General features: G+C 37.6%; 1 protein-coding gene across 4 annotated transcripts in view; it reads left to right on the top strand.

Moving 5' to 3' along the window:
* Nucleotides 1-26,504, top strand: part of PLS1 (plastin 1) — a 107,546-nt gene that overhangs the window by 58,354 nt on the left and 22,688 nt on the right. For all 4 annotated transcript variants that reach the window (XM_001493516.7, XM_070238277.1, XM_070238276.1 and 1 more), the window contains exons 3-10: nt 4,107-4,270; nt 6,110-6,239; nt 10,003-10,135; nt 11,535-11,616; nt 19,445-19,610; nt 19,695-19,837; nt 21,976-22,071; nt 24,716-24,911. In XM_001493516.7, coding sequence (XP_001493566.1) covers nt 4,107-4,270; nt 6,110-6,239; nt 10,003-10,135; nt 11,535-11,616; nt 19,445-19,610; nt 19,695-19,837; nt 21,976-22,071; nt 24,716-24,911 — 1,110 coding nt within the window. The remainder of the gene's footprint in view (nt 1-4,106; nt 4,271-6,109; nt 6,240-10,002; nt 10,136-11,534; nt 11,617-19,444; nt 19,611-19,694; nt 19,838-21,975; nt 22,072-24,715; nt 24,912-26,504) is intronic.

Below are 26,504 nucleotides of genomic sequence, written 5' to 3' on the forward strand. Positions count from 1 at the left end.
TTCACTGGATTCTTTCTTTCTTTCTGAAAGATAAAATAAGACTGGCTTGAATTTCTAGAATTGGACTTTGAATTCCTTGATCATTTCTTTGCAGAGAATAATCCCAGGTTAATGAATGACAGTGTAACTGAATATGCTTAACATGATATCCTCATTACAGAGAAAAAAACGTAGACACACTTCCTTGTCTATAAACTGAATTCTGGCCTTCATGTGTTTGTCATTAACTATAACACTTTCTGACTTCACGCAGAATATTTTTAAATTTTGATACTGTTTTTCAAGTCCATATGTCTTATTTTCCTTCTCTCTCATGCATAATTTTAAAAAATCTTAGTGTTGTTCTTAAAGGCCATATGTCTTATTTTTCTTCTGTTACTTTTTGAAGCCATTCAATATTTTGTCTTTATGACATTATTGTTTTGACAACTTTGTATTTTTCTTCCCAAAAAATCCCCTCGTACTCTGTTGGGTTTCTATTCTTCTGCATTTTCTTCTTAGGAAACTTGTGGCAAACAAGGAGAATATAAATACCCTCTTTTGTTCTAGTCTGCAAATGTGTGCAAGTGAAAGGTGAGCCTTTGGAAAGGCAAGCACGGTGAATAGAGGTTGGTCCCCAACGGCATCGGCCTTGCCCCTTCCTCAGGAGGCGCCCTTGCTTGTGCAGGAGGGTACCCCGTGAAAAACAGTCAGAGAGTAGACCAGGGAGGAGAGGATGCTCACAGTTGGTCTTGTGCCTAGATTTCTCACAAACGTAGTGGATAATGACTAAAATCAGTGTGGATGAAATGCATCGCAGAATGAATTTTAGAGACCAATACAGAGAATAAAAGTTTAAGTTTCAAAAATAAAGCTCTCCAAAAAATAAATAAATAAAAAAGTAAAGCTCTCAGGAATCTTAAGACTTACAAATCATTGCTGTGAAATAAAGTGAATTCCACGCCTCTCAGGGCCCTTCCTCTTCTCCCTGCACAGCCTCCCCTAGAGTAACTCAGACCTTTAGAACACAGCCTACGTGGAGGCTGAATTAGGTTCACAGCAAACGCCTTCATCTTGGTCTTTTCTTTGTTTTGGGGGTGGTGTATTTGTCATTATGGTATCACATGAATATGATATGATTTCTAAAAAATTATTTTTAATAATGAATGTATACAGTATTGTATACAGTGCTCAGAGTCTTTTCAAGACAAAAATTGGGCAATTATTGGAATGTTCTACTCATTTCGAGCATTGAAACAGGAAGTAATAGAAATGTATCTCCTAGTTTGGCATTTCTGTTGTTTTGCAGGTACAATTTGGTCACATAAATAAAAACGGTACCTAGGTCTTAGGAAAATGAATGAATTAGTAATCTATTTCTTTGTTCAGCACACCAACTTTAATCTTTATGACTCAGGGACATAGAATCTTGTAATATTTATTTAATGATGTTTTGAATAAATAATTCATTGATGGAACAATTCTGATAGCAAGGTAATTTGCTCTGAGGGAAGTGCTAACATTAGCAGAATACGTACTTGCCTTATTAAATTTATTAAAGATAAATTGCTACTCATGAATTTACTAATCCCTCTGCTAACGTGTACAACTTTTCTCAGAGGCGGAGGGATATGCCCCTCCAACCTTACTAGGTGGGATATTTTTGGGTCTCTAGGGGGAAGTGAGGGGTTAAAAATATTTGTCCTGTTTCATTTTTGAATTGTGGTAAAATATACATAATATAAAATCTACCTTTTTAACCATTTTTAAGTGTACAGTTGAGTGGCATTAAGTACATTCACATTGTAGTACAACCATCACCACTGTCTAGCTCCAGAACTTTGTCATCTCCTCAAACTGAAACTCTATACCTATTAAACACCAATTCCCATCTACTCCCCCCCCACTCTCTGCCCCTGGCTACCACCGTTCTATTTTCTGTCTCGATGAATTTGGCTATTCTAGGTACCTTATATAAGTGGAATCATACAATAGTGTTTTTTTGGTGCCTGGCTTATTTCACTTAGTATAATGTCCTTGAGGTTCATCCGTGTTGTAGCGTGTGTTAGAACTTCCTTTCTTTTTAAGGCTGAATAACATTCCATTGTATGTCTGTACCACATTGTGTTTATCCATTTGTCTGTCGATGGACATTTGAGTTGTTTCTACTTTTTGGCTGTTGTGGGTAATGCTGCTATGAACATGGATGTAAAAATCTTTGTTCAAGTCTCTGCTTTCAGTTATTTTGTGTATATACTCAGAAGTGGGATTGCTGGGTTATATGGTAATTCTTTGTTTAATTTTTTGCGGAACCGCTGTACTGTTTTCCATTTCCGCTGCACCATTTTGCATTCTCACCAGCAATTCATAAGGGTTCCAATTTCCTCATATCCTTGCCAACACTTGTTATTTATTTATTTATTTTTTATTATAGCCATTCTCCTGAGTGTGAATTGGTATCCCATTGTGGTTTTGATTTGCATTTCCCTAATGATCAGTGATATTGAGCTTGTGCTTGTTGGCCATTTGTATATCTTCTTTGGAGGAATGTCTGTTCAAGTCCTTTGGCTGTTTATTAAAGTGACTGGATTTTTTGTTGTTGAGTTGTAGGAAAGTTTTGTTTCTTTTTAAACTGTGATCTTTATGGTTATTTAACCTAAGCCTTGATTTCCTCATCCTAAAAATTAGAATAATGTTATTAACTACCTCAAAGTTGTGGTAAGGATTTCATGAGATAAGGTAAGTCAAGTTCTTAACAAATCACTTGGCACAGGATACGTGCCCATTAAATGGTCTCTGTTATTTCTTGTCACCTCACACCCAAACCACAGAGATCATAGGGGTGGAGCTAGGATTTAAATGCACAGATCTATCCATCATCAGAGCCCTAACTCTTAACTCTTCTTGTTAGTTTAACGTGATGGTCAGCAGGTAAACTTTTCCTCAATTTCATTTATTTTACAATACTCCCCACCACAGTGCTGGAATAGAAGTAAGCTAGCCTAATCTATTTGTCTATTTCAGAATTATGAGAAACAGTTCTGAACTGAAGATGTACTATTAATGATGAGATTTTGCTGTAAATTCAAAGGAAGCAATATTATTATTATAATGTCAAGCAATTTAGTTTTCTAGTTGATTTTTGAGATTGTCGCAATATTTTCATGATTGGTAGATTCTAGTTCAGAAGTTTTCCATTGTTCTGAACAGTATTAATTTTAAAACTTGTGTACAAGAGTTCAGAAGAAAAGTTTCTGTCTTTAACATTAGTTCAGTTACAGTGAAAAAGAAATATAGGAAACAAAGCAGCTGTTGCCAGATGAACAAAGAGAACCTGTACAGGGTGCATCCAGGCAACTAACCAAACAGCCCAGAGGTCTGTTGCCAACACCGGGCAGAAGTGTTTGTGTCGCCTTTGTTCTGTGTCAAGAATCCATATCCAGTCTCTACGGAAAACCCATGGAAGGACAGGCATCTCAGTGATGAGGTGAAAACACCTGGAAACCTATTTCCCAAAGTTCAAATATAGGCGTGAAATTATTTCTTGAACATTTAATCTCAAAATGACATCAGACATGATTCAGCCTACATAATGGTATCATAAATACATAATGAAGAAGCAATGAATTATTGACAAATGAAACAGAACTGCCACCAAGTGAAATGCAGAACAGAAATACCTTGTGTATGTTACGTGATGCACATATTTTATATGGAACGTGGGACGAGCATATCCATGTTGTAAATTGCGTGAAGAAATTAAAGTCCGGGTGGGTGTTGCCTCATCACCATTGCTGCCGTATTTCTTCTGGATAGCTGAGATTTCCCCATGCTTTGTTCTCTGAAACTTAGTCATGTGCTAAACCTGAGTTTTTCATCTCTCAGAGCAATGTCCATACTATGCACTAAAAATAAGTATGGTAGCCCTAAATCTATCAGGTTAAAGTCCATTAAGTATGAATTTTTTGATCAATTGTATAGCATACATTGTAGAGTTCGGGTGCAGGAGATTGTGAAACAAACCTGAAAGGTTTCACCTGCCTGGAATCTCCCAAAGGACCTTCTGAGTGTAAACCTCCTATGAAGAGTACCAATGATATTTAACTGCTCATAATCTATCTCTACAGACATTGACAATAGCGGGTATGTCAGTGACTATGAACTTCAAGATCTGTTTAAGGAAGCAAACCTTCCGCTGCCTGGCTACAAGGTGCGCGAGATTGTGGAGAAAATTCTAGCAGTTGCTGACCACAACAAAGATGGCAAAATCAGTTTCGAAGAGTTCGTGTCAGTAAGTAATTTAATCTTCTCCCGACTATTGATTGTTTTGCTTTGAGCAGAATTTTAGTAATGTCATTGCTCTCTTTGGTTAAATCTGGCTGCAGAGAGCAGAAAAAGTGCTGCTTTAAAATGATGATTATGATAACAGCAACAATTACCACAAATGGTTCATAAAACAAAGGGAAAAATTTTCAAATTGTCGGAATGGAAGTCAGGTTTAGACAATAACTGTTCTTTTCTTAATAAAACTATAGTTAAGTTCAATGCTTATTGACTATCTGTGTGTGCAAAATATTTTAATATCTTAGTAGTTGGCCTTAAGAAATGCAATATTTTTTATAACTGAAATAGCTAAGGTATGGAAGATATACCTCTTAGAAACTGGTTGTTTCCTTTTGATAAGTTACATCTTCAGTTTCAGCAAATGCCACCGGGTGAATTTTGATGCCAGCTCTGGTAGCATCATTTCATTATTAAACTACCTCAAGGCTCAGGGAACTGAGCAAGATGAAAAATAATATATGACCCAACCAATAAAAGAAAAATAGATTGTAGAACTCACTCTTGAATATCATGTATTTCAAACCCCTAAGTCCAAGAAAGATGACTTGGCTAAGTTGCCATTGCCACCTGGCAGTTGAGCACGGGCTGTTACTTCCTCCCGTCAATACCACCATGACTGTATTTTTCATAAGAAAATATAACCATTAATGTAATTGAATAAATATTTATGAAATATAAATTGCGTGGTTTTGCATTCTTTATTCATTAAGCAAATATTTGAGCTCCTTTCTTGCCTGGAACTGTGCTAGGCACTGTGAATAATGTGATGAATGAAGAGATGTCACCTCTGCTTTCATTTACATGTGGTGGGGAAGACAGAATCACACAAATGGATAAAAGATAACTGTGATAATTGCTATGACAGAGCAGTCCAGGTCCCTTGAGAGTTAGCAGAAGACATTGAACTTGGTGGGGAGGTTAGAGAACCCTGGGACTCGGGGAAGGTGTCCCAGAAGTTTGAAGACCGAGCTTTGATCTGAAGAAAGATGTTAAACAGATTAAAGGGGCTGGGGTGGGGGAAACTAGTAGTGTGAGAGGCAGGCAGAGGTGACGGCACGTGTAGAGGCTTTGTGGCTTTAGCGATGGCAGATACTCCCAAGCAACTGAAGAAAAGGTCACTGTGGCTGGGGCTCTCAGGACGGTAAGGGTACAGAATGTGGCTGGAGTAGAAAGTTGGGGTCAGGGCATGCAGGGTCCCGTGGGATTTTTGTTTTATCCTAAGAGCAATAGGAAGCCAGTGAAGTGGGAAGAATAGAGCGTGCAGTGACGTGATCAGGCTGCTGTGTGGAGAACTGATTGCATTCAGTCCAGCCGGTCTCTGGAGAGTCCAGGGAGAGAGGGATTGGGAGAGGGTGTTTCTCTAAGCCCACGTTATTTCCTCTAAGAGCTGACTTATTTGCTTTAACATGTGTACATTTGAAATGTTCAAACAGGAAAATACCTTCATTAGGGTGTTTAAAAATCTTTATCTTGTAGTTAGTTATTCTTCTGTTGTCGGTACAAAAGATCATGGTAAGTCTAGAAGAAGAATATCAATGTGTTCAGTTTAAGCTTAATTATAACAAAGTTTCTTTTAGTGGTTGGGGCACAAACATTTGTCCATTTTGTCTTATTGGTAAAATGACAAGAGTTATCTGTGTACAAAAGCAATGAGTGTGAGAACCCCTGATTGTTATTTATTTTGGTGTCATTCCAAATAAAGGAGTCTAAATAACTGTCTTTCATTTTGCAAGGTTTTTTTATGATTATCTGATCAAGACTCAATTCTACTTATATCCCATTCCAGCTAATGCAAGAGTTGAAAAGCAAAGACATCAGCAAAACATTCCGAAAAATAATTAACAAGAGGGAGGGGATTACTGCTATTGGCGGAACTTCGTCCATTTCCAGTGAGGGCACACAGCATTCTTATTCAGGTAACTTCCCACTCCAAATATAATCGTTCAGTCACTGATTCATTCAACAAGACCTATATTTCATCACATCGAAGATACCATTCATTGTAATTCGCACCATTGTTTTATGTGCCACCGAGGGAAAATCAGACTAAATTATAAAATGCCATCAGATTTGAAATATGTCTCAATTTCAGAGACGTCAGAATGAAAAATCCTAGAATCATTGAAGTTAACAAATTTCTACTATATGTCAGGCACAGTGTACAACAAGGAGATTAGAAACAACAAAATAGAAGTCATTTCTATTTTAGCGTTGAATGTGTTTAATCATGACCTTGGAATGGAGTTTTCATCCTGACTGGTGATGTGAGTTTACTTGTACACCTGCTCTAGGAATGGTGGAGAGGTCTAGTGCAAGGACTTTTCCCTTCCATTTTCCGAGAGCTGAGATTCCTGGTACATCCTTTATCAGGCAACCAAGTGACTAGAGAGCACAGCACCTGATTTGCTTGATTTGATAGAATCACTGGATTGTTGCCCAGTGGGAATTCCAGAGTCACGTTAACTCTTGAGATGTCTTGCCTCATATGAAGGTAGCTTCTCACGGTCAAGATGTCTAAGAACCTTTGGCCAACTTCCTTTTGTTCATATTAACACAATTAGAGCTATGCTTTTTAAATTTTGGCAAAAACTCGTTGTGACTTTTTTCCCTCTTTCTTGCTTTGAGATCTGAATCTGTTAATTATCTTCTTGATTCTCTTCCGTTCTAACTGGATTTTCCTCTAACAATATACTCACACTTCTCCTCCCCATTGAGTATTTTTTCTAATCTTTTCACACCAGGGAAGTGCAGTGATAAAGACAGTGGTCTGTAACTGCTACTTCCATTTTTTTGAAAAATATTCGCTCCTGAACTCCATTTCTGCCTGTTCTGATGAAATGGCTTCTTCATTTTTAAAAAAACTTTTTATTGAGGTAAAATATGCATTTAGCAAAGTGTTGTAATCTTAAGTGTACAGCTTAATGAATTTTTACCTGTGTATACGTCTTGTAGCTACATCCATGTAGCTGCCAACCAGATCAATATATAACATTTCTATCACCTTGAGTGTTTCCCTCCTGCCTCTAGCAGTACCTTTTCCTCCCCAGAGGTCACCACTTTTCTGATGTCTGTTACCATAGATTTTTTTGTTCACTTGTTTATTGAGGGGTAAGATGTACATAGTAAAGTGCACTATTCTTTTTTTTTAAGATTTTATTTTTCCTTTTTCTTCCCAAAGCCCCCCGGTACATAGTTGTGTATTTTTAGCTGTGGGTCCCTCTAGTCGTAGCATGTGGGATGCTGCCTCAGTATGGCTTGATGAGCGGTGCCATGTCCGCCCGCAGGATCTGAACTGGTGAAACCCCGGGCTGCCAAAGCGGAGCGCTTGAGCTTAACCACTCTGCCATGGGGCCGGCCCCCTGCACTATTCTTAAGTATATGGCTTGATGATTTTTTACAGATGAATGTACCCATGTAACTATTATCTAGAACAAGACATAGAACATTTAATGGCTTTTAAAAAAAGAAAAGCTTTATTGAGATGTAATTGAGATACCATGAAATTCACCCTTTTCTTTAAAGTGTACAACTCAGTAGTTTTTAGTTTATTCACAGAGTTGTACAGTCACCACCACTATCTAATGTAAGAACACTTTACCCCAAAGAGAGACTCCATGCTCATTAGCAATGACTTCCCGTTTCTCCCTTCCCCCAGCCTCTGACAACCATTAATCTACTTTTCATTTCTATAGATTTGCCTATTCTGGAAATTTCGTATAAATGGAATCATACATTGGTGGCCTTTTCCTTGACAAACTCTTCTTCATTGGCGTAACATTTTCAAGGGTCATCCATGTTGTGGCATCCATTGTACTTCATTCCTTTTTATTGCTGAATAATATTCCATTCTATGGATAATGTCACATTTTCTTTATCCTTTCATCAATTGGTAGACATTTGAGTTGTTTCCACTTTTGGCTATTATGAATAATGCTGTGTGAACATTCGTGTACACATTTTTGGGTGGACGTATGCTTTGAATTCTCTTAGGGTAAATACCTAGGAGTGGAATTGCTGGGTCTTTTGGTAACTCTATGTTTAACATTTTTAAAAACTGCCAAACTGTTTAAGTGGCTTTACCATTTTACATCCCATGAACAAAGTTTGAAGTTTCCAATTTCTTTACGTTCTCACCAGCACTTGTTATTGTCCATTTTGTTTCTTACAGCCATCCTACTGGTTGTGAAGTGGTATCTCATTCCTGGTTCCTGTACCTGTAACATCCTCCCTTTCCTTGCCCATCTTCAGCTATTAAAAATCTGTCTTTCAAATAGTACCTTCTCCATAAAGCCTTTTCTTTTCTTTATTTTTGAGGAAGATTGGCCCTGAGCTAACATCCATTGCCAATCTTCCTCTCTTTACTTGAGGAAGATGTCGCTGAGCTAACATCTGTGCTAATCTTCCTCTGTTTTACGTGGAATGCTGCCACAGCATGGCTTGACAAGTGGTGCTAGGTCCGCGTCCAGGATCTGAACCCATGAACCCTGAGCTACTGAAGCGGAGTGTGCAAACTTAACCACTGTGCCACCGAGCTGGCCCCTGTAAAGCCTTTTCTTAATCACCTCAGCTGGAAGTGATTATTTTTCTTTGAATTCTTTGAAACGTTGCATATGTCTCTTTTGTGGTGTGTTTATTTCCTTTATGTCACATTCTTTGTATATCTGTTTTATTATTACACTAAAAATTCCTCAGTGGGAGGTACAGTATCTTAGTGATCTTTAAATTCCTGGATTCTAAGTCCCTGAAGGGGTACGTATGGCGAGGCAAGAAGATAAGATGGATTATGATATATACAAAAGAGAAATATTAGTAAATGTTTGTGTCTTTATTGATTGTGTGTGTGTGTGTGTGATGGATTAGATTTTGGGGTACTTGCCAAATATGCCCTTAGGAAAATTACCTAGTTCTAGGAACTGGGGCAGTAATGGGGAAGTCAGCTCACTATGTGCTACCCTGTGATGGAAATGGGAATTATTTTCTTTGAGGGTTTATTTTGTTAAAGGATATTTATATTTACAGGATAATAATAAAGCAGTAGAAGATTTTTCCTTTAAGTTCCTTCCTATTTTCCCCACTGCATAGCCTGACAACATTTTCTGCCTGAAGGTCAATGTACCCACACTAGAAGCCGTGTGTTGAGAAGTGGAGGATGCAGATGGTATCTAGATTTGTGTCAATTTTCTCATAGTAGAAATTCCACTAAAATGGAGCTATTTTATTCATTTGAATAACTCTTGATTGAAATCAGTGTTTCTGTTTTAAACCCCAAATCATAACTCAGTGAATTTTGCAGTGGGGGCGTGGTAGTGGTGGAATTTATTACTGTGGCTGTTTCTTGTATTTTTTCCCCCGGTGTGTGTGTGTGTAATCTGACCTCTGATGGTTGGCTTCTGATTCATTAGCTCTCAGAAGCAATATATATTTGGAAAGATTTTTAGACTCAAACCAAATATTTAATTGTGCTCAGTTAAGCTATATGTCTTACTCTCCTCTAATATAACAAATGAAAAAGTGGAGTGAATTCCCCTTTCTCCTTAAACCCTCTTAAACCCATTGGTGTTTTAGTAGAGTTTTAATGATTAGCATTTATTATTTTTGAACAAAAAGTAAAAAGTCTGTTTTTGTAGCGGAATTAATTTTGTGAATTGAGGTTTGCTGATTAAGATTTCCTGTTTTCAGAGGAAGAAAAAGTGGCTTTCGTCAACTGGATAAACAAAGCCCTGGAGGATGACCCTGATTGTCAGCATCTCATCCCCATGAATCCCAACGATGGCAGTCTTTTCAAGTCACTTGCAGATGGCATCCTTCTTTGGTGAGTTGAGCACTGGGTTAAGGGAGCTGTGTTCTTACTGTCTCCATTGATGAGCGTTCAATGAAGACGACAAGTCAGCGAATCCATTGTCTTTTGGAGTTAGTTAACAAGTAGCTGCGTAGGTCTTGAAGAATTTATCTTGCATAGAAAATTAAGTACTATATGTTTTCCAAAGTTTTCATTCAAATGCAATCTCTTATTTTTCTGATGCCTTTTTCATCTATTTCAGCTAAGGCCAGGAAACTGTTGAGTTATTCTTCTGATGTATTTTTAAATGTTCACAGGGTTTCTTTTTTCACTTCCCAGTAGGGGAGTATTGATTATTGACTGGGACAGGAACGTGAGGAAATGTAAAAGAAAGAGACACCTCATGTGTGCTTCAGTGAAATTCATGTTTTAATTCAGGCTTGTTGTGTCCTTGGCTCTGCAGCCTGTTTCTGTGCCTTGATTGTAGATGCTCACAGGCCATGCCCTTGTCTTTGTTATGTGTGCTGTTGTCCCAGCAGACTTCTTTGTATAAAGCAGGTGTCTTTTTTTTTGGAGTTTATTGAAATACAGAAAACTTACAAAGAAGAACATAACCGTCACAAATATTCTTATCACCCAAAATTAGCTATTGTTTACATTCTGGCACATTTCCTTCAGGCCTTTTTCTGTGTTTTTACTTAAAAAAAAAAAAACCTACTCAAGAATACAGGATATTAATTTGTAGGACATTACTTATAAAATATACCTTGACCTCCACCTACAATTCTGATCTCTTCCTCTCACCTTCAGAGGGAATTCCTATTATGCATTGAATGGGTATTTTCCTATCTTTATTTTAAAATATAAAATATGGAGACAAAATTTATTTGGGTTGCTGCCACAGCATGGCTGACGAGTGGTAGGTCTGCGCCCAGGATCTGAACCTGTGAACCCGGGCTGCTGAAGGTGGAGCATGTCGAACTTAACCACTAGGCCACAGGGCCAGCCCTGTTTGAATTATTGAAATTTTAGAAAGACCAAGTCTCTGTCTGTTTATCTTTCTGTGAAAGCAGTAATTTTACCAGTGTTGATATCACTTTATGAAACTTGGCTTCTTGAGAATTTCTTTGTTCATATTTCAGCCTGCTGAATGTTGATCGTACATGAAATAAAGACTCACATAAAGAAAATTCAAGACTTAAAAAAAAATGAGGAGGAAATGCTAAAATTACTATTGCAGTGAGTGACGTATTTGTTTTAGGTTAGGGAATATTTCTTACATTTTTAAAATTAAGTCCCTGACATGAATTACAGTATAATATTTTAAAGAAATGGATTATTACTTTTCAAAATTTAACTATTTGATCTACTTGCAAAAATAAACAGCATTTTTTGGGAGTCTTAAACTAAATTATTTCCGTTTTCTGTTTAGCAAAATGATCAACTTATCGGAACCAGATACAATTGATGAAAGAGCCATTAATAAGAAAAAGCTCACCCCTTTCACTATTTCTGTGAGTATTTGCCCTTTGCTAGTAATCGTGTTACTGTGCTATAAAATGTAGGGCCTTTATTAATGGATGTTTAGGCCCAGGAAAAACCTTTGATTTAGCATAATTTCGGTTTCCTATAAAAACTAGATGTTTATAAATAAAAATTCAGCTGTGTTTTGTGATGAATGAAATTAAGATTCAAAGCGCTCTGGATGAACTTCTTAAGATAATAGTATTCAGGTTATATTGTAATTATTGAGTTATTTTAATTAATGAATATTTGCTTGATGCAAGCGTTCTTATTTGTTGATTGAAATAGGAATACTGTATAGTTTGACCATTTCACAAAATTTTGAGCCATTCTTTTTGTACTAAACTGTTTTGCAGTCAGCTTCTCCATTCAGATCTTGTTAAAGTCCAGGAATTTATAGTCACCACACTTTTTCCCTCAAAATCTTTAGATCAATGAGTGGATACCACTATTTACTCTGGACTTACTAGGTGCCAGTCATTGTTCTAAACACACTACATGAATTATCCCTTTGACTCCTCCAGCAGCCTTAAATAAGGAAGATACTGTGATTTTCAGATGAGGAAGATGGGGTGCTGAGAGCTTACACATGGTGTTTTTATGGCACTGAATCTCAAATACAGCATTTCTTACTTTTGCATAAATTTGTTTGTTTTTAGTTTTAATACTTGTATGCAGTGCAGTAAAGAAAATATAACTATTGTGTAACTATTTTGTGGTAGCTGTAGGATGGGTCTGAGGGACTACCTCCTTTACAGTTCTGTTTTTAGAGAGAGTGTTCTTCCAGTATGAGTAGAAAGTCGTAGTCCAGGTCTCTGGAATGCTTGAAAGAGTGTACTCATGTAGAATGAGAACAGACAGGCCTCTGGAAGGGGCCAGGTGTTACTGTGGATATTAAATCTGTCTTGTTCAGTAATTTTAGAGCTCTGGGAATAGATCTGCCAGAAAACTAAGTTTCCCATGAAACTTTATCCCGAAGAAGCCTAATTCATTTGTAACAGATTGTAAAGATTGTGATAATGTAGTTTTTCACCTCATGATGATAGGTTTATGAAGTATCATGATTATGGGAAGAAGAGAAATATGAAAAGACGAAAATGACATACAGTAACTGGAAGCAAGATCAAGTAGTTAAGAGCAGGACTAGTGTATGATCTTGGAGACTTTCTCATCTCTCCCCTTCTACTCAGTGTGTTACTGAGCTGCATTATCTCGCTTGTTTAGTGTTATTGAAACAAAAATTAATTATACAAATAAGACTCTGAAAAACAGGTGGTAGTGATTTAGGGACCTAAAAGTCAGAAAACTAACACAAGAGTTTCCTGTATATAGGAGATTGGGTATATGGGGTACAGGAAGTTGAATCTGTTCATTATAATGTGTAAAAAATCTTGTGTGATTAATATACTCACACATACATAGTATATATGTATTTACTTTATACTTCCACATGTGTAAATGTTCACACATATTTATCACCTTAATTTCACCTTACATAAAATTACAGTTTAAGGAGGGAAAACATAAATCTCATTTGGCTATTCCAAATGGAGTAAAAGTGATGATATGTAAAATAAGGATGAAATCTGAATAACAAACTAGGCCTTTATTCTTCCTGACCCAATAAGTGGCTAGCACAGCCCTCTAAAAACCATTAACAAAAGTGAACTCATCTGGGATTGAAACATTAAGGGAAATGAAAATTTGCAAAGTGGTATGAATTAAAACTTGCAGTACCTATCTGAGACTGGTAGTCAAGAGCTGGATAGTTAATTAATCAAAATAGAAGGGACATGAGAAGCTGTCTAAAACAGCAGTGTAAATTTTTCTGCCTGATAAAGTGGGCTGTGTCTTAGGCACAGATGGTTCATTGATGCACAAAAAAGATGGGAGAGAATAGATGGCTAATCCAAGTTCAACTGCTGTGTCTTTTTCTAATATCTCTAGAAGGCAAGATATGTTTTACAGGTTAGGACACTGAAACACAAGGAGGAACAACACCTCTCTCCTGTCCCAGTTGTTGGAGGTTCCCATTGTCTTTGTCTGTCCCCACCAACACGGGTCTTCAGGCAGGAAGGTTGAGCACTCAGGGTAGTTGTCTCTGTTAAGACTTGGAGAGCAATCTCCTGTTGCTTCTTGTTCTTAAGGTGTTTAGCATTGCCTTTAGACATTAGTGGTCATCCCATCCCCTACGTGCTACTAGGGCAGTAATGTTGTATCTACCCATTAGAAACTACCATTTATCTGAAGAAGTGCATTTCAGCCTCTTACTTTCAATCCATTTTTTTTAGCTACTTTCTTATAAGTCATTTGCTGTACTTGTAAAGCCAACATTTTTAGTAAAATGATTGTCAAAGGATGCTTCCCCATGTATCACCAACACAACCTGCTGATAAGACAAAGCTGAGGTTTACTGCTTACTGCAGTAAGAGAAAACACCCCCTCAAAGCCCTGGCAGTGGCTTGGAGGTGGGAAAGTGAGGTCAGAATTTGAGATTTGGAATTGTGGTTTAACGCGGATCTTTCAGTGTAGGGGAGAGCAAAAACTGATTACGATTGGGTATGGATCATGATGCAACAATCAGGATTGGTGGAAAGGAGAGGATTTCAAGGTGAGGGAGTCAAAGAATCTTAGAGCATAAAGTGTCCATGGATGTTTTCCACTGAAGAGCTGATGGGTCTTTCAAGTAGTGGCTGCCATGAACAATCAGACCTTTTGCCTTCTTCTCCTGGGAGAATAAAGTCATGCTAATGAAGACAGAGGAACAGTAAGTCATGCCAGTGAAGACAGAGGAATAGCAGAGTCGTGTTAATGTAGGTAGTAAGGTGTGGTTTCCTTGTGAGTGTCCAGGCTCAGGGTAGTAGCAGAAGGTTTTGGTTCTCACTAGTTATAATGAATTTACATACTTCTTTTGGCCACACTGCCGTGATGTCAGTGCATATGCAAGGGGTCACTGTGAGATTAATACCATTATAGGAATGATTTTCAGTCTAGTTTTTTCCCCTGCTGATGCATTCTGGGGAATCACAACCGGAACAAGAGCATCCTATATGCTCTTGGAAGAGGAGATAGAAAAATATTACTGATCAAGACTAAATTTGCTGAGGCTGTCTCTTGAAAGTTATATTGATTTGATTTAAGGTAACTTAAACGCATCTGATGATGTTAAAAATCTTCTAAGGGGTCGGCCCCGTGGCGCAGCGGTTAAGTGCGCGCATTCCGCTTCTCGGCGGCCCGGAGTTCACCGGTTCGGATCCCGGGTGCGGACATGGCACTGCTTGGCACACCATGCTGTGGTAGGCGTCCCACATATAAAGTGGAGGAAGATGGGCACGGATGTTAGCTCAGGGCCAGGCTTCCGCAGCAAAAAAAAGAGGAGGACTGGCAGTAGTTAGCTCAGGGCTAATCTTCCTCAAAAAAAAAAAATCTTCTAAGATTTCCATAAACTATTTGAAATATACTGATGATTTCATATTTTTCATGTTTATTTGCAGTGAATTATGAGGTTATAAAGATATCAAAATATTGCCTGGTTCTTCCTTCTTTGGAAAAACTATAATTAAATGAATATTGCTTAATACCTCCACAAAAATAATGTTTCCAAATGCTTGCTTTAATTACCCTAGACTGGTTCTCAAGAGATATAGCCATTTACTTGGAGCCCAGCAAGATAAATCACTTCAGCATGCTGCAAGAGGAAGCCACCGAAATATTCACTGTGCCTTGTAAACCTTTGTGTAGCTTCTGACTAGTAATCATAAAACCTAAAATTTTAAACAAACTGTGGGCGCAGGGGCCCCATCCACACATTGACTAATCCTTGTATTGAGGGAGAGTTAAAAAAGGAAAAGACAGTCTCTCATGTCTCCCAAAAGCAAATCAAACACAGTTCACGGCAAATCCTCTGGCTGTTAAAACTACATCTTGTTATTTTTGGTGATTTAAAAGTCTGACTGCATAGATTATTTGTCACCATTAAATGGCCACAAAAACAAGGCCCAGCAGCAAACAGGCCACTGTGTTTTTCCAAAAGATGATGGGAAAAAAATCCTCAGTATATAGGATGCATTTGTTATTTCTAGGGAAGAAATTTGAGGAAGAAATAAAAAAAAAGCTAACAGCTAAGGTCACCCTAAACTTTTCTAATTCAGTGTCTTTTCCACTTTTCTGCCTTATGTTGTTCTAAACTCTTTTTTGTTGTTGTTTTGTTGTTCTTTCTATTTGTATTTCTGATCACTGATATAGCATTAATAGATGACAACTAAAGGACAAGTTGGTATTTTTAAAGAAATTTTGCCTTCAGCTAAGCCCTTAGATTAAAATTAATGGCATATTTGGGTAAAAAAAAATTTGAGTTACCCTTATTTTATTTGAAAATAATTTCAAACTTACAAAAAGTTGCAAAACTAAAAACTGTACAAAAATACTCATCTACCCTTTACCTAGATTCACCTACTGTTGATCGTTTATCCACATTTGTATGGATGCACGCACATTCTCTCTCGCGTGTGCATGTGTGTGTGCCTGCATGTACACTTTTTTTCTAAACCATTTGAGAATAAGTTACATACCTCATGACCCTTTACCCATGAATTCCTTAGCATATATTTACCAAGAACAGGAATATTCTATTACCACTGTATAGTTATCAAGTTTATAAATTTATATACTTAGAGGCACAAGGTATCTATTTGTCCCTCCTAGTTGATGTTAATTTTTATTATCAGGTCAAAATATTATCCAGTTTTTCTACTGTGTAATTACTGTTTTCTTTTTCTCCCTCACAACTAATAAACAGTCTGTGGGGAGACACTTGAAGACGATGCAAATATCCTACTCCTTAACAGAATTTCTCCCTGGATTTAATATGCATTTATAGTTCTTTCATAATCTAGTCCTTACTGTGATGGTTGAAAACTGATGTCTTTTCAACTCTAGCACACCCTCCACATTTACCAGTCATTTCCTTGGCATTCTCCTGTAACCAAGAGAGCTCTTCTCTTCCCCTTGTCCCTCTCGCCCCTCACCTCTCTCTCTGTTACTGATACGGACTCAGGAATTCCTACCTTTTCTGTGGCTTAACTCATTACCGTGCTTAATTATTTTGGTGTTCAAATTGTCCCATATTTGGCCATAGAGAGCTACTTCAAGTTGGCTGGGTCTTTTTTTTACCTTTTTTTAAAATTGTGGTAAAATATGCATAACATAAAATTTACCATTTTAACCATTTTTAAATGTACAGTTCTGTGGCATTAAGTACTTTCACATTGCTGTGCATTCATCAGCACCGCTCATCTCCAGAACGCTTCTCATTTTCCTGAACTGAAACTCTATACCCATTGAACAGTAACTCCTCATTTCCTTCTTCCCGCCATCCCCTGCCTGTCACCATTGTACTTTCTGTCTCGATGAATTTGGCTACTCTAGATACCTCAAATAAGTGGAATCTACGATAATTGTTTTTTTGTGATCGGCTTATTTTTCTTAGCATGATGTCTTCAAGGTTCATCATGTTGTAGCATGTGTCAGAATTCCCTTACTTTTCAAGGCTGTGTAATATTCTATTGTATGTTTATACCACATTTTGTGTATCCATTCATCTTTGTGGATGGATGCTTGGGTTGTTTCTGCTTTTTGGCTATTGTGAAATAATGCTGCTATGAACATGGGTGTACAAATATCTGTTTGAGTCCCAGCTTATACTTCTTTTGAGTATATACCTGGAAGTGGAATTGCAAGATTATAAGGTAATTCTATGTTTAATTTTTTGAGGAATTACCATACGTTTTTCCATAGAAACTGAACCATTTTACATTCCTACTAGCAATGCACAAGGGTTCCACTTTCTCCACATCCTCCACCACTTCTTTCTTTCTTTTTAATAATAGACATCCTAATGGCTTTGAAGTGGTATCTCATTATTTGTTTAATTGACATTTCCTTAATAATTAGTTATGTTGGGCATCTTTTCATGTGCTTATTGTCCATTTATTTATCTTCTTTAGAGAAATATCTATTCATCTCCTTGGCCCATATTTTAATCAGGTTGTTTGGTCTTTTGTTGAGTTGTAGGAGTTCTGTATATATCCTAGATATCAGTCCGTTATTGGGTATATGGTTTGCAAATATTTTCTCCCATTCAGTGGATGCCTTATCATTCTTTTGATACTGTCCTTTGATGCCTGAAAGCCTTTAATGAACTGCTTCCATTTTAATAGTTAGTTTAAAAATTATCTGGAATTAAAACCTAATTGCACATCGTATTCTACAGAAGTGCTTCCAAATAGGAGCATTATAGAAATTTAAAAAAACAGTAGCCCAACACTAATCAACTGGTAGTACTGAAATTTCTATAAGAATATGTCATTAAAACATATTTGTATAATGTGACATTATATAAAGATAACATTAATAATTTCCCTCTTTCCCTTTTCCTTTTGTGTGTAAGCAAGGCACTGTGAAAGTATAGGGAGGGGAGGGACTAATCTTATTGGGGGAGATGATTTGGGGAAATCTTTATAGAAGAGATGATATTTGAGGAATGAGCATATGACCTGGAGGAATAGGAACATTATAGGCCAAGGGAAAAGCACATGTAAAGGCCCTGTTACCTTGGCTGAAGCATAGACCATATGTGTGAAATGTTGAGAGATAAGGTAAGAGTCAAATCATAAAGGTATTTGATTGCCATACTAAGGATTTGGACTTGCCCCTCTGCTTTCCCTCCATGCCTTCAAAAACTCTGACCCATTCATCCACTTATTCAATAAATATTTATTGAGTATATACTATGTGCTAAGTACTGGAGAAACAGCCCCAAACATATCAAAAACCTCTGTCATAGAGCTCATAGTCTAATTGGGGGAGATTTAATAATAAACATGTAAGTATGTGTCAGAGAAGGATGAGGAGTCACATAGGGACTAATGAGGGAGCAGAGGTCATGGTAATGCTTGCCATTTTGTGTAGGGTGGTCAGAGGCGGCTTCACAGATTAGGTGCCTTTGGGAAGTCTTAAAGGAATTGTGGGTGTTGGGGGAAAGCATGTTGCAGCAGAGGGAACAGCCAGTTCGAAGGCTATATGTAGCTGGAACAGAGTGAGTAAGGGGACATAGTGGGAGTGTCAGGGAACATTTGAAGGGTTTTAAAGCTAGGGAGCACCATCATGTGTATATTTTACCAAGATCACTGATAGCAGAGTATTATGGAAGGTGGATTGTAGAGTAAGTCTGAAGATAGGTGTTAGGAAGGAGTTAAGAAACTTGAAGAAAGCCACTGACAGTTTCCAGAGGTATTTAGAAGGTGGAATCGACAGAAATTGGTGACTGGATGTGGGAGGCAAGGAAAAACAAAGATTCTGCTCAGATTTCTGACTTAGGAAGAAAGAAGGCAAGAATTAAGATTGGTCCTCTCAACCAAGACAGGAAATAAATAGGGAAAAGCCAGTTCTAAGAGGGGGATTAGAGGAAGACCAGGGAAACATGACAGAGAAATTGCGTCAGGTTTGGACATGTTGAGTTTGAGGTACTTGTGAAACATCCAAGTGGGCATAACCAAGTGAGTATATAGGTGTAGAGCTAGAGTGGGGCCTGGGGGGAAGTTGGGCTGTGGATAGGCGTTCCAAAGTCATTGGCATATAGAGGTGGTAGTTAAAACTGTGGGATTTTTTTTTGAGTAGTGGTATTTTGCTTGTATAAATAGTACTTGTGTTTAAAAATCTGAAATTTCACAATTCATTGTTTCTTATTTACGGCCACAACTTGTTGATAAGACTTTAGAAAGTACTTCCTGACATGCAGTTTTCTTTGTGGCAATTCAGGAAAATTTAAACCTGGCCCTGAATTCTGCCTCAGCCATTGGTTGTACAGTGGTCAACATCGGTGCGCAGGATCTCAAAGAAGGAAAGCCTCACTTGGTCTTGGGACTTCTCTGGCAGATCATCAAAGTTGGTCTTTTTGCTGATATTGAGATTTCCAGGAATGAAGGTAAGATGATCAAAACTAGTTACTTTTCATTGACATATACTTACTGTGGAAAGAACTTATATTTCGAAAATGTTTTCCTCTCAGCTCTGATTGCATTGCTAAAAGAAGGCGAGGACCTCGAAGAGCTGATGAAGCTTTCTCCGGAGGAATTACTGCTGCGATGGGTGAACTACCATCTGACCAATGCGGGATGGCCTACCATCAACAACTTCAGCCAAGATATTAAGGTTTATATTTTCATGTTCAAATTTGTGACATAAAATCTGGATGTAGAATATTAAAAAAACAAAAGAGGTTCTGACTTAAATTTGAATTAAGTTTAATTCACAAGGACCCGGTGAATGAAATTTTTGCATTTCTCTTTCTGCGGTGTATCCCTCAATTATAGTCACAAAATCTTCTATTTAAAAAAAGCTGGTTTATTTTGTCTTTTAATAAGAAATACAGCTGGCTGTGAGAGGAAGGAGATTCTAGCCTTAGCAGGTTAAGGCATTCTTTCCCACAGATAGGCTAAATTATAACGATGATGTCAATCTGTTAATTTGAACTGAGAAATACATCTGTTTGCTGGACTAGAGATCTTTGTGGGCCTGACCAGTCCAACATTGTTTCTCCCACTTTGCCAATAACCAGCTAACAGGAAGCCAGATTATCTGAGGGCACAGGGAATCAGAAGACAAAAGGAGATCGTCATGTACGTCTCTCTACGGAAGTAGCTTGAAACACTTCCTCCCTACTGGGAGAGCCTCGTCAAGGCAACTGAACATTCAGTCTGCCTAACAGCTCTCTCATGGTCACTGCCTACACGGACATTGCCAGCTTGGGTCCCTGTGACGACTACTTCTCAATACTTTTTTTTTTCCCCCAGACCATTCAGTATTGGCATCAATTCGAATTTTCTCTTTAGATATATATTGACACTTTAGTCATGTTATGTTTTTGTCATAATGGCCTAGATGACGGGCTCTCTCTTTGAAGTGACATTGTATTTCTCTGCTTTCATGTCTATGTGCTCAGTTTAAATTTTTATTTTGGGAGGCTCTCTTATTTTAAAATTCAGTTCATCAAGTATTTATTAAACCCCTCCTATGGGGCATTATGCTGGACATGGGGGATACAAAGACCTAGCTCTTTTTTTTTTTTTTTTTTTTAAATTGACCCTGAGCTAACATCTGTTGCCAATATTTTTGGGTTTTTTTTTTTCCTCCTCTTCTCCCCAAAGTCCCCCAGTACATACTTGTATATTCCGGTTGCAGGTCCTTCTAGTTCTGCTATGTATGACGCTGCCTCAGCATGGCTTAATGAGTGGTGCTGGGTCTGCACCCAGGATCCGAACCAGCATAACCTTAGGCCACTGAAGCAGAGCACACAAACTTAACCACTGGGCTACGAGGCCGGTCCCCAAGACCTAGCTCTTGAGAAGCTTACCAGTTACACAGGGAGATAAACATCTAGTAGATGGATATTTTAGTTGTCTATTGCTATATAACAAGCCACTCAAAACTTACTAGCTAAAATAATAATTTATTGTTTCTCATGATTCTGTGGGTTAAGGCAGCCTGGCTGGGTGGTTTTGCTTTGCATAGTTGTGGTTGGGATCGCTAACTCATTTGCCTTCAGCTGTTTATGGGGCTGGTCTGGAAGGTGCTCAAGGGCACCACTCACATGTCTAGTGCCTCATTGCTTCTCCTGGAGGCCTTTCCACCTGGCTAGCTTGAGCTTCCTCACAGCATGATAGTCTCGGATAATTGGACTTCTTGTGTGGAGGCTAACTTAAAGAGGGAAGAAGCAGAAGCTCTTAGGGCTTGGGCTTGGAAGCCCCCAGAACATCACTTTCACTACATTCTATTGGTCAAAGCAAGTCACAAGGCCCATCTAAGTTAAAGGGGAGGGAAAACAGATTCTGCCTTTCCCTGGGAGGAGCTACATGTATGTACAGGGAAAAATTATGATAGCCATCTCTGAAGAAGACTTCATTGGATGATTTAACACCATGTGCTCACAGCTTATTTATAGAGGTGGGCATGGGGTGCTGTGCAATATAGAGGAGGGCCCTTAATTCATCTCGAGAAACCAGAGTAGGCTTCCAAAGATTATATTTGGCCCTAATCTTAATTGATGCTGGTGCTTGGGAGTGTAAACAAATGAAAAAGGTGAAGAAGAGTATTCCAGGTGTAGGGAAGTGTTGCTAGAAGCTCTGACATGTGAGACAGCATCGTGCATTCAGGAAGCTATAAGTAAGAAGTTACTGAACTATTACTCCATTCTTTGAGATGAGGGTGTTTCTTCAGTTTGAGCACTTTTTTCCTAATCCAATGATGACTTTATTCATTTTAAAAATTCTATTTCATTTCTTTCCTTGAAGGATTCAAGAGCCTATTTTCATCTGCTTAATCAGATTGCACCTAAAGGTGACCAGGTTGGTGAACCTGCCATTGACATTGACCTTTCAGGATTTAATGTGAGTACAGTTTTTAATTTAAAATTTTTTTTGTTTGGTAAAATATATATAACAAAATTTACCATTTTAACCATTTTTAAGTGTACAGTTTAGTGGCATTAAGTACATTTGCATTGTTTACAGCCATCACTTCTAGCCATCGCTAGAACTTTTTCATCGTCCCATAGTGAAATCTCTATCTATTAAACGATAACTCCCATTCCCCTCTCCCGTAACCTGGTAAGCACAGTTCTACTTTCTGTCTCTCTGAATTCAACGAGTGAGCACAGTCAAATTTAGAATTGAGAGAGCAGTTCTCTCCAAGCAGCATTCCCTGGTGGAGTCCTCAGCCCTTCATTAAAGCTTGGCCTTTACTCTTCAGAAGTGTTTTCCTGCCTTAGGCTCCAAATCTCCATGCTAAGCCAGCTGGCTGTCATGACTGAAGAAAGGGCATTGCGTAATTCTGACCTTGCGTATATGTGGAGTGAATTGTATGTGGACTTTTCCCTGGTGCAACATAACTGGAACTCACCAGGACGCTTTTGTGACTGTCACTGTGTACTAGAGAAGGGAACAACAAGCCATTATTAGATGGCGAAGCAATTGGTTATCAGTTCTTCCAACTTACGTTTCGAAATACACAAAATAAAAGGTGGCAATTCTGAGTATTGATGGTGTAGGAAGGACAGGTACAGATGCTGACCCATCTCACACATTTCCTAGGAAGCCCCTTCTTTTAGCATAAGCTGTAAATATCAGGGATGGTTGTAGCTAAACATTAAAATCTGGTCAGACTATAGTTTATGAAAATCTTTTAAGTACTTAAAGTGCAATATCCATAATATTTAGTTTTAAAGACAACTTGAGTCATTGCTAATTAATTATATTTCACATTATTAAAAAGAAATGTAAGAAACTTACTTTTGCTAAGCTATGCAAAATTTGCAAATTATTTTGAGTTAGAAAATTAGGAACTTAAAAAAACTTGTGGAAAATTTCAACCATATGCAAAAGTGAGCAGACTTAGTGTACTGAACTACCATCTGTTCATCCCCAAAGGTCAGCAATTATCAGCTCATGGTCAATGTTTTTTCATTTATCACCTACCTATTTCCCTCCTCTCCCAGATTGTTTTGAAGCAAATCCTAGACATCATATCATTTCAGTGGTAAATATTTCAATATGTATTTCTAAAAGACACTTTAAAAATATAACCATAATACCTTATCATACCTAGAAAAATTAACAGTAATCCATAACATCATCAAAATATATAGTCAATGTTGACGTTGCCAATTGCCTCATAAATGTCACGTTTTTTTATAGCTTATTTGAATTAAGATTTAAATAAGGGCCACATATTGTGATTTGTTGATGTCTACCTTAGGAACTTTTTATTGTTGTTTAATAGCATTGAACCTATTCCTTTCTCTGATTTCACTTACATTTTTACTTCTTTGCATCTCTGACACACAGAATTAGATAAGTCATAATCCTTGATCATGATATACTCTCATCACGGGTCCATTTATCTCCCTCTTTTTATTTATTCTTGCTTGGAGTTGTTTCTTTGTTTGTTTTGGAAACTAACAAACCCGTATGGACCCTTAGTCCCTCAGTCTTACTAAGACCTTGGTGTTAATTCACTGTGCGCTGCTTCTGCATCTCATCTCTCTGCCTCACCTTAGTCCAATAATAACCATCTTGAGTCTTATGTTCAGTGTTCTTTTTTTTAAAGATTTTATTTTTTCCTTTTCCTCCCCAAAGCCCCCCAGTACATAGTTGTGTATTCTTCGTTGTGGGTTCTTCTAGTTGTGGCATGTGGGACGCTGCCTCAGCGTGGTCTGATGAGCAGTGCCATGTCCGCGCCCAGGATTCGAACTAAGGAAACACTGGGCCGCCTGCAGCGGAGCGCGCAAACTTAACCACTCGGCCACCGGGCCAGCCCCTGTTCAGTGTTCTTTTGCTTTTCTTTTTACATAGTTTTCTTTCAACCAAATACATTCCTTACAAAATTAACTTTTTAATTTTACTTTTTAATTTCATATAAAGTTTATCATGTCTTATTTAAACTTCTAGTACTTATTTTGATATATTGATAAGAGTCGCTCATATTGTTGTATGTCATTGTGTGAATATAACAGTTTATTCATCTACTCTCCTGTTGATAAGCATTTGGTTTGTTTCTAGGGTTTTGCAACTGTGGAAAGTACTGTTCCTTCTGATTTTAATATTTTTTTATGTATCCCAACTTGTTTTTCATTGAGAAAAGAGTCTACTGGAAATAGCATTCAGGGTAGAATGAGTGAGGCAATTCAGCCTCTTAGCCAGAAGGCACTCTAATATGTGTCCTTAACCAGGTTACCTCCAATTTGACCGGGAGGAGCTTACTGATATAATATTTGAGAGTTTTGTTGAGTATGTATTTCAGCGATGAGGGTGAAATATTACTCTGATCCCATCAAGAAAACTCATAAACTTGTTCTTACTGATATTTTTTTAAATGGGAAATTGAGTTGGAATTCTTGCAAATTCTGTTCTTATTTTGAGCCACTGTTTGATATATTGCCGAAAAAGTAATTGCTTATAAATATGTAGATCAATAAAAAAAGCATGCCAATCAAAAGTTTAACCTTGACTATTTTTATTTTCTTTCATTGGTTAGGAGAGAAATGACATGAAGCGTGCTGAATTTATGCTTCAGGAAGCAGATAAACTGGGCTGCAGACAGTTTGTGACTCCTGCTGATGTGGTTTCAGGCAATCCTAAACTTAATTTAGCTTTTGTAGCTAACCTGTTTAACACCTACCCATGCCTACACAAGCCTGATAATAATGACATCGATATGAATCTGTTGGAAGGTATGTTCTTTCTGCCTTTAACTGATTCACTGTATGTATCTTCTTGTGCTATTATGCTACTTCACTGTCAGAGGAAGGGGATTGCGGTGGGAGATGCAATTTACTGTGTGTTGGCATGTGCATCCGTGAAAATGTTCACATTAAAGAAAGTGGTTATTGGTTTTGGTTAAAAGAGAATGCTGGGGTAAATCTTACTTGTCTCGCTTCTCCATAAGAGGTTAGTGAAAACTGTCATACATTTAAAATATTTTCTTAAATAGCTGCATAACATAACTCCACCACCAATATGGACAATGAATTATCTATTGGAAAAAATAATTATTTGTAGCTTATTTCCTCCATTGAAAGCTGCAGTTTGACTCCAGTATTGTTCTCTTTTTAATGTTTTTAGTGTACATGAAAAAATTTACAATATTCATTACTTGTCTTGTTGTGTGTGGGCTATTGTTATCTGTCTCATAATTTATAATACTTTCCTGTTTTGCTTCGTGAAATGCAGATTTGACCCCTCCTAATGTAGGTACTGTATTTAGTACTTTTCTATACTCTATAAATGTATTCATTCTGAATGTTCTTTTTATCAGTACCATTTGTTCTTTCTGAGTTGATATTTATTTTTTGCATTGTTCATGCTGTGTTTTTTCTGTCTTAATATGCCTGAAGAATGAATGACAACCAAGAAACACAAATGAAACTTAATTAGAATAGCAGTGCAAGGCTTGATTATGTAAACTCGCCGCCTAATTTGCCTTCCCTAATGATGGGAGATTGTAGTTATAAACACATGAGAAATCAGGTTTGATGATTGGATTTCATGATTTGATGTAGTGCCTTTATCCCTCTCCTGTGAATAAACAAACTTATTTTTATCGCAGCTAATCTTTGAAAGGGTCTATTTAGGTTCTCTGACACAGATTATTGTATATTATTTAGCTATGTTACATTTACTGGATATTATTGAAGCTTAGGATAGATGAAGCGTCATAATGACAAAAATATTCTCAATATTTAGTTCTTTCTCCTTCTCTCTGTATCCCAGTCTCTCTTCTTATCTTCTCCCATTCTCACACTCTCACTCACATGCATGCCAAAACCCACCTTAGAATCAGGACAGAAAGTAAAAACAGTGGCAGCAGTGGTGGCGGTTGTCAGAGGTAGGGGCTGATGGTAAAATATTCTCGCTAGTTGCCCTGGTTTGGAGAAAGTAGCCCTTAAGCAGAGATGCTTCCTGGTGGGGGGATTTGATGCTGCAATGTTCGTTCTCTCACATCACCCACCGTCCTCCCTTCCTCCCCAGTGTGAGACAGAACGAGAAATCAGTTTCATGATCTTTTTCTCTTTGCTACAACCAGAGTGTAGTGTCCTTGTCACTTTATAATTACAGTTTTTTGATTAATGAAAGAAGTTTCAGATTTAACAAATGAGTTCTTTGAGGAATATGATTAATTCAGTTTACTCTTCCTGGGGTCCAGTAAAATCAAATAAGGATGGTATTCTCTACATAGGTATGTAACTGAGAGGGAAGATGGATAAAAGTGTAGCTTTTTCAGCAGAGAAATTTAGGGGGAGAGATTAGAACTTTAAAAAACTTAA

This window comes from Equus caballus, chromosome 16 (genome assembly GCF_041296265.1).
Source record: "Equus caballus isolate H_3958 breed thoroughbred chromosome 16, TB-T2T, whole genome shotgun sequence".
Taxonomy (NCBI): Eukaryota; Metazoa; Chordata; class Mammalia; order Perissodactyla; family Equidae; genus Equus; species Equus caballus.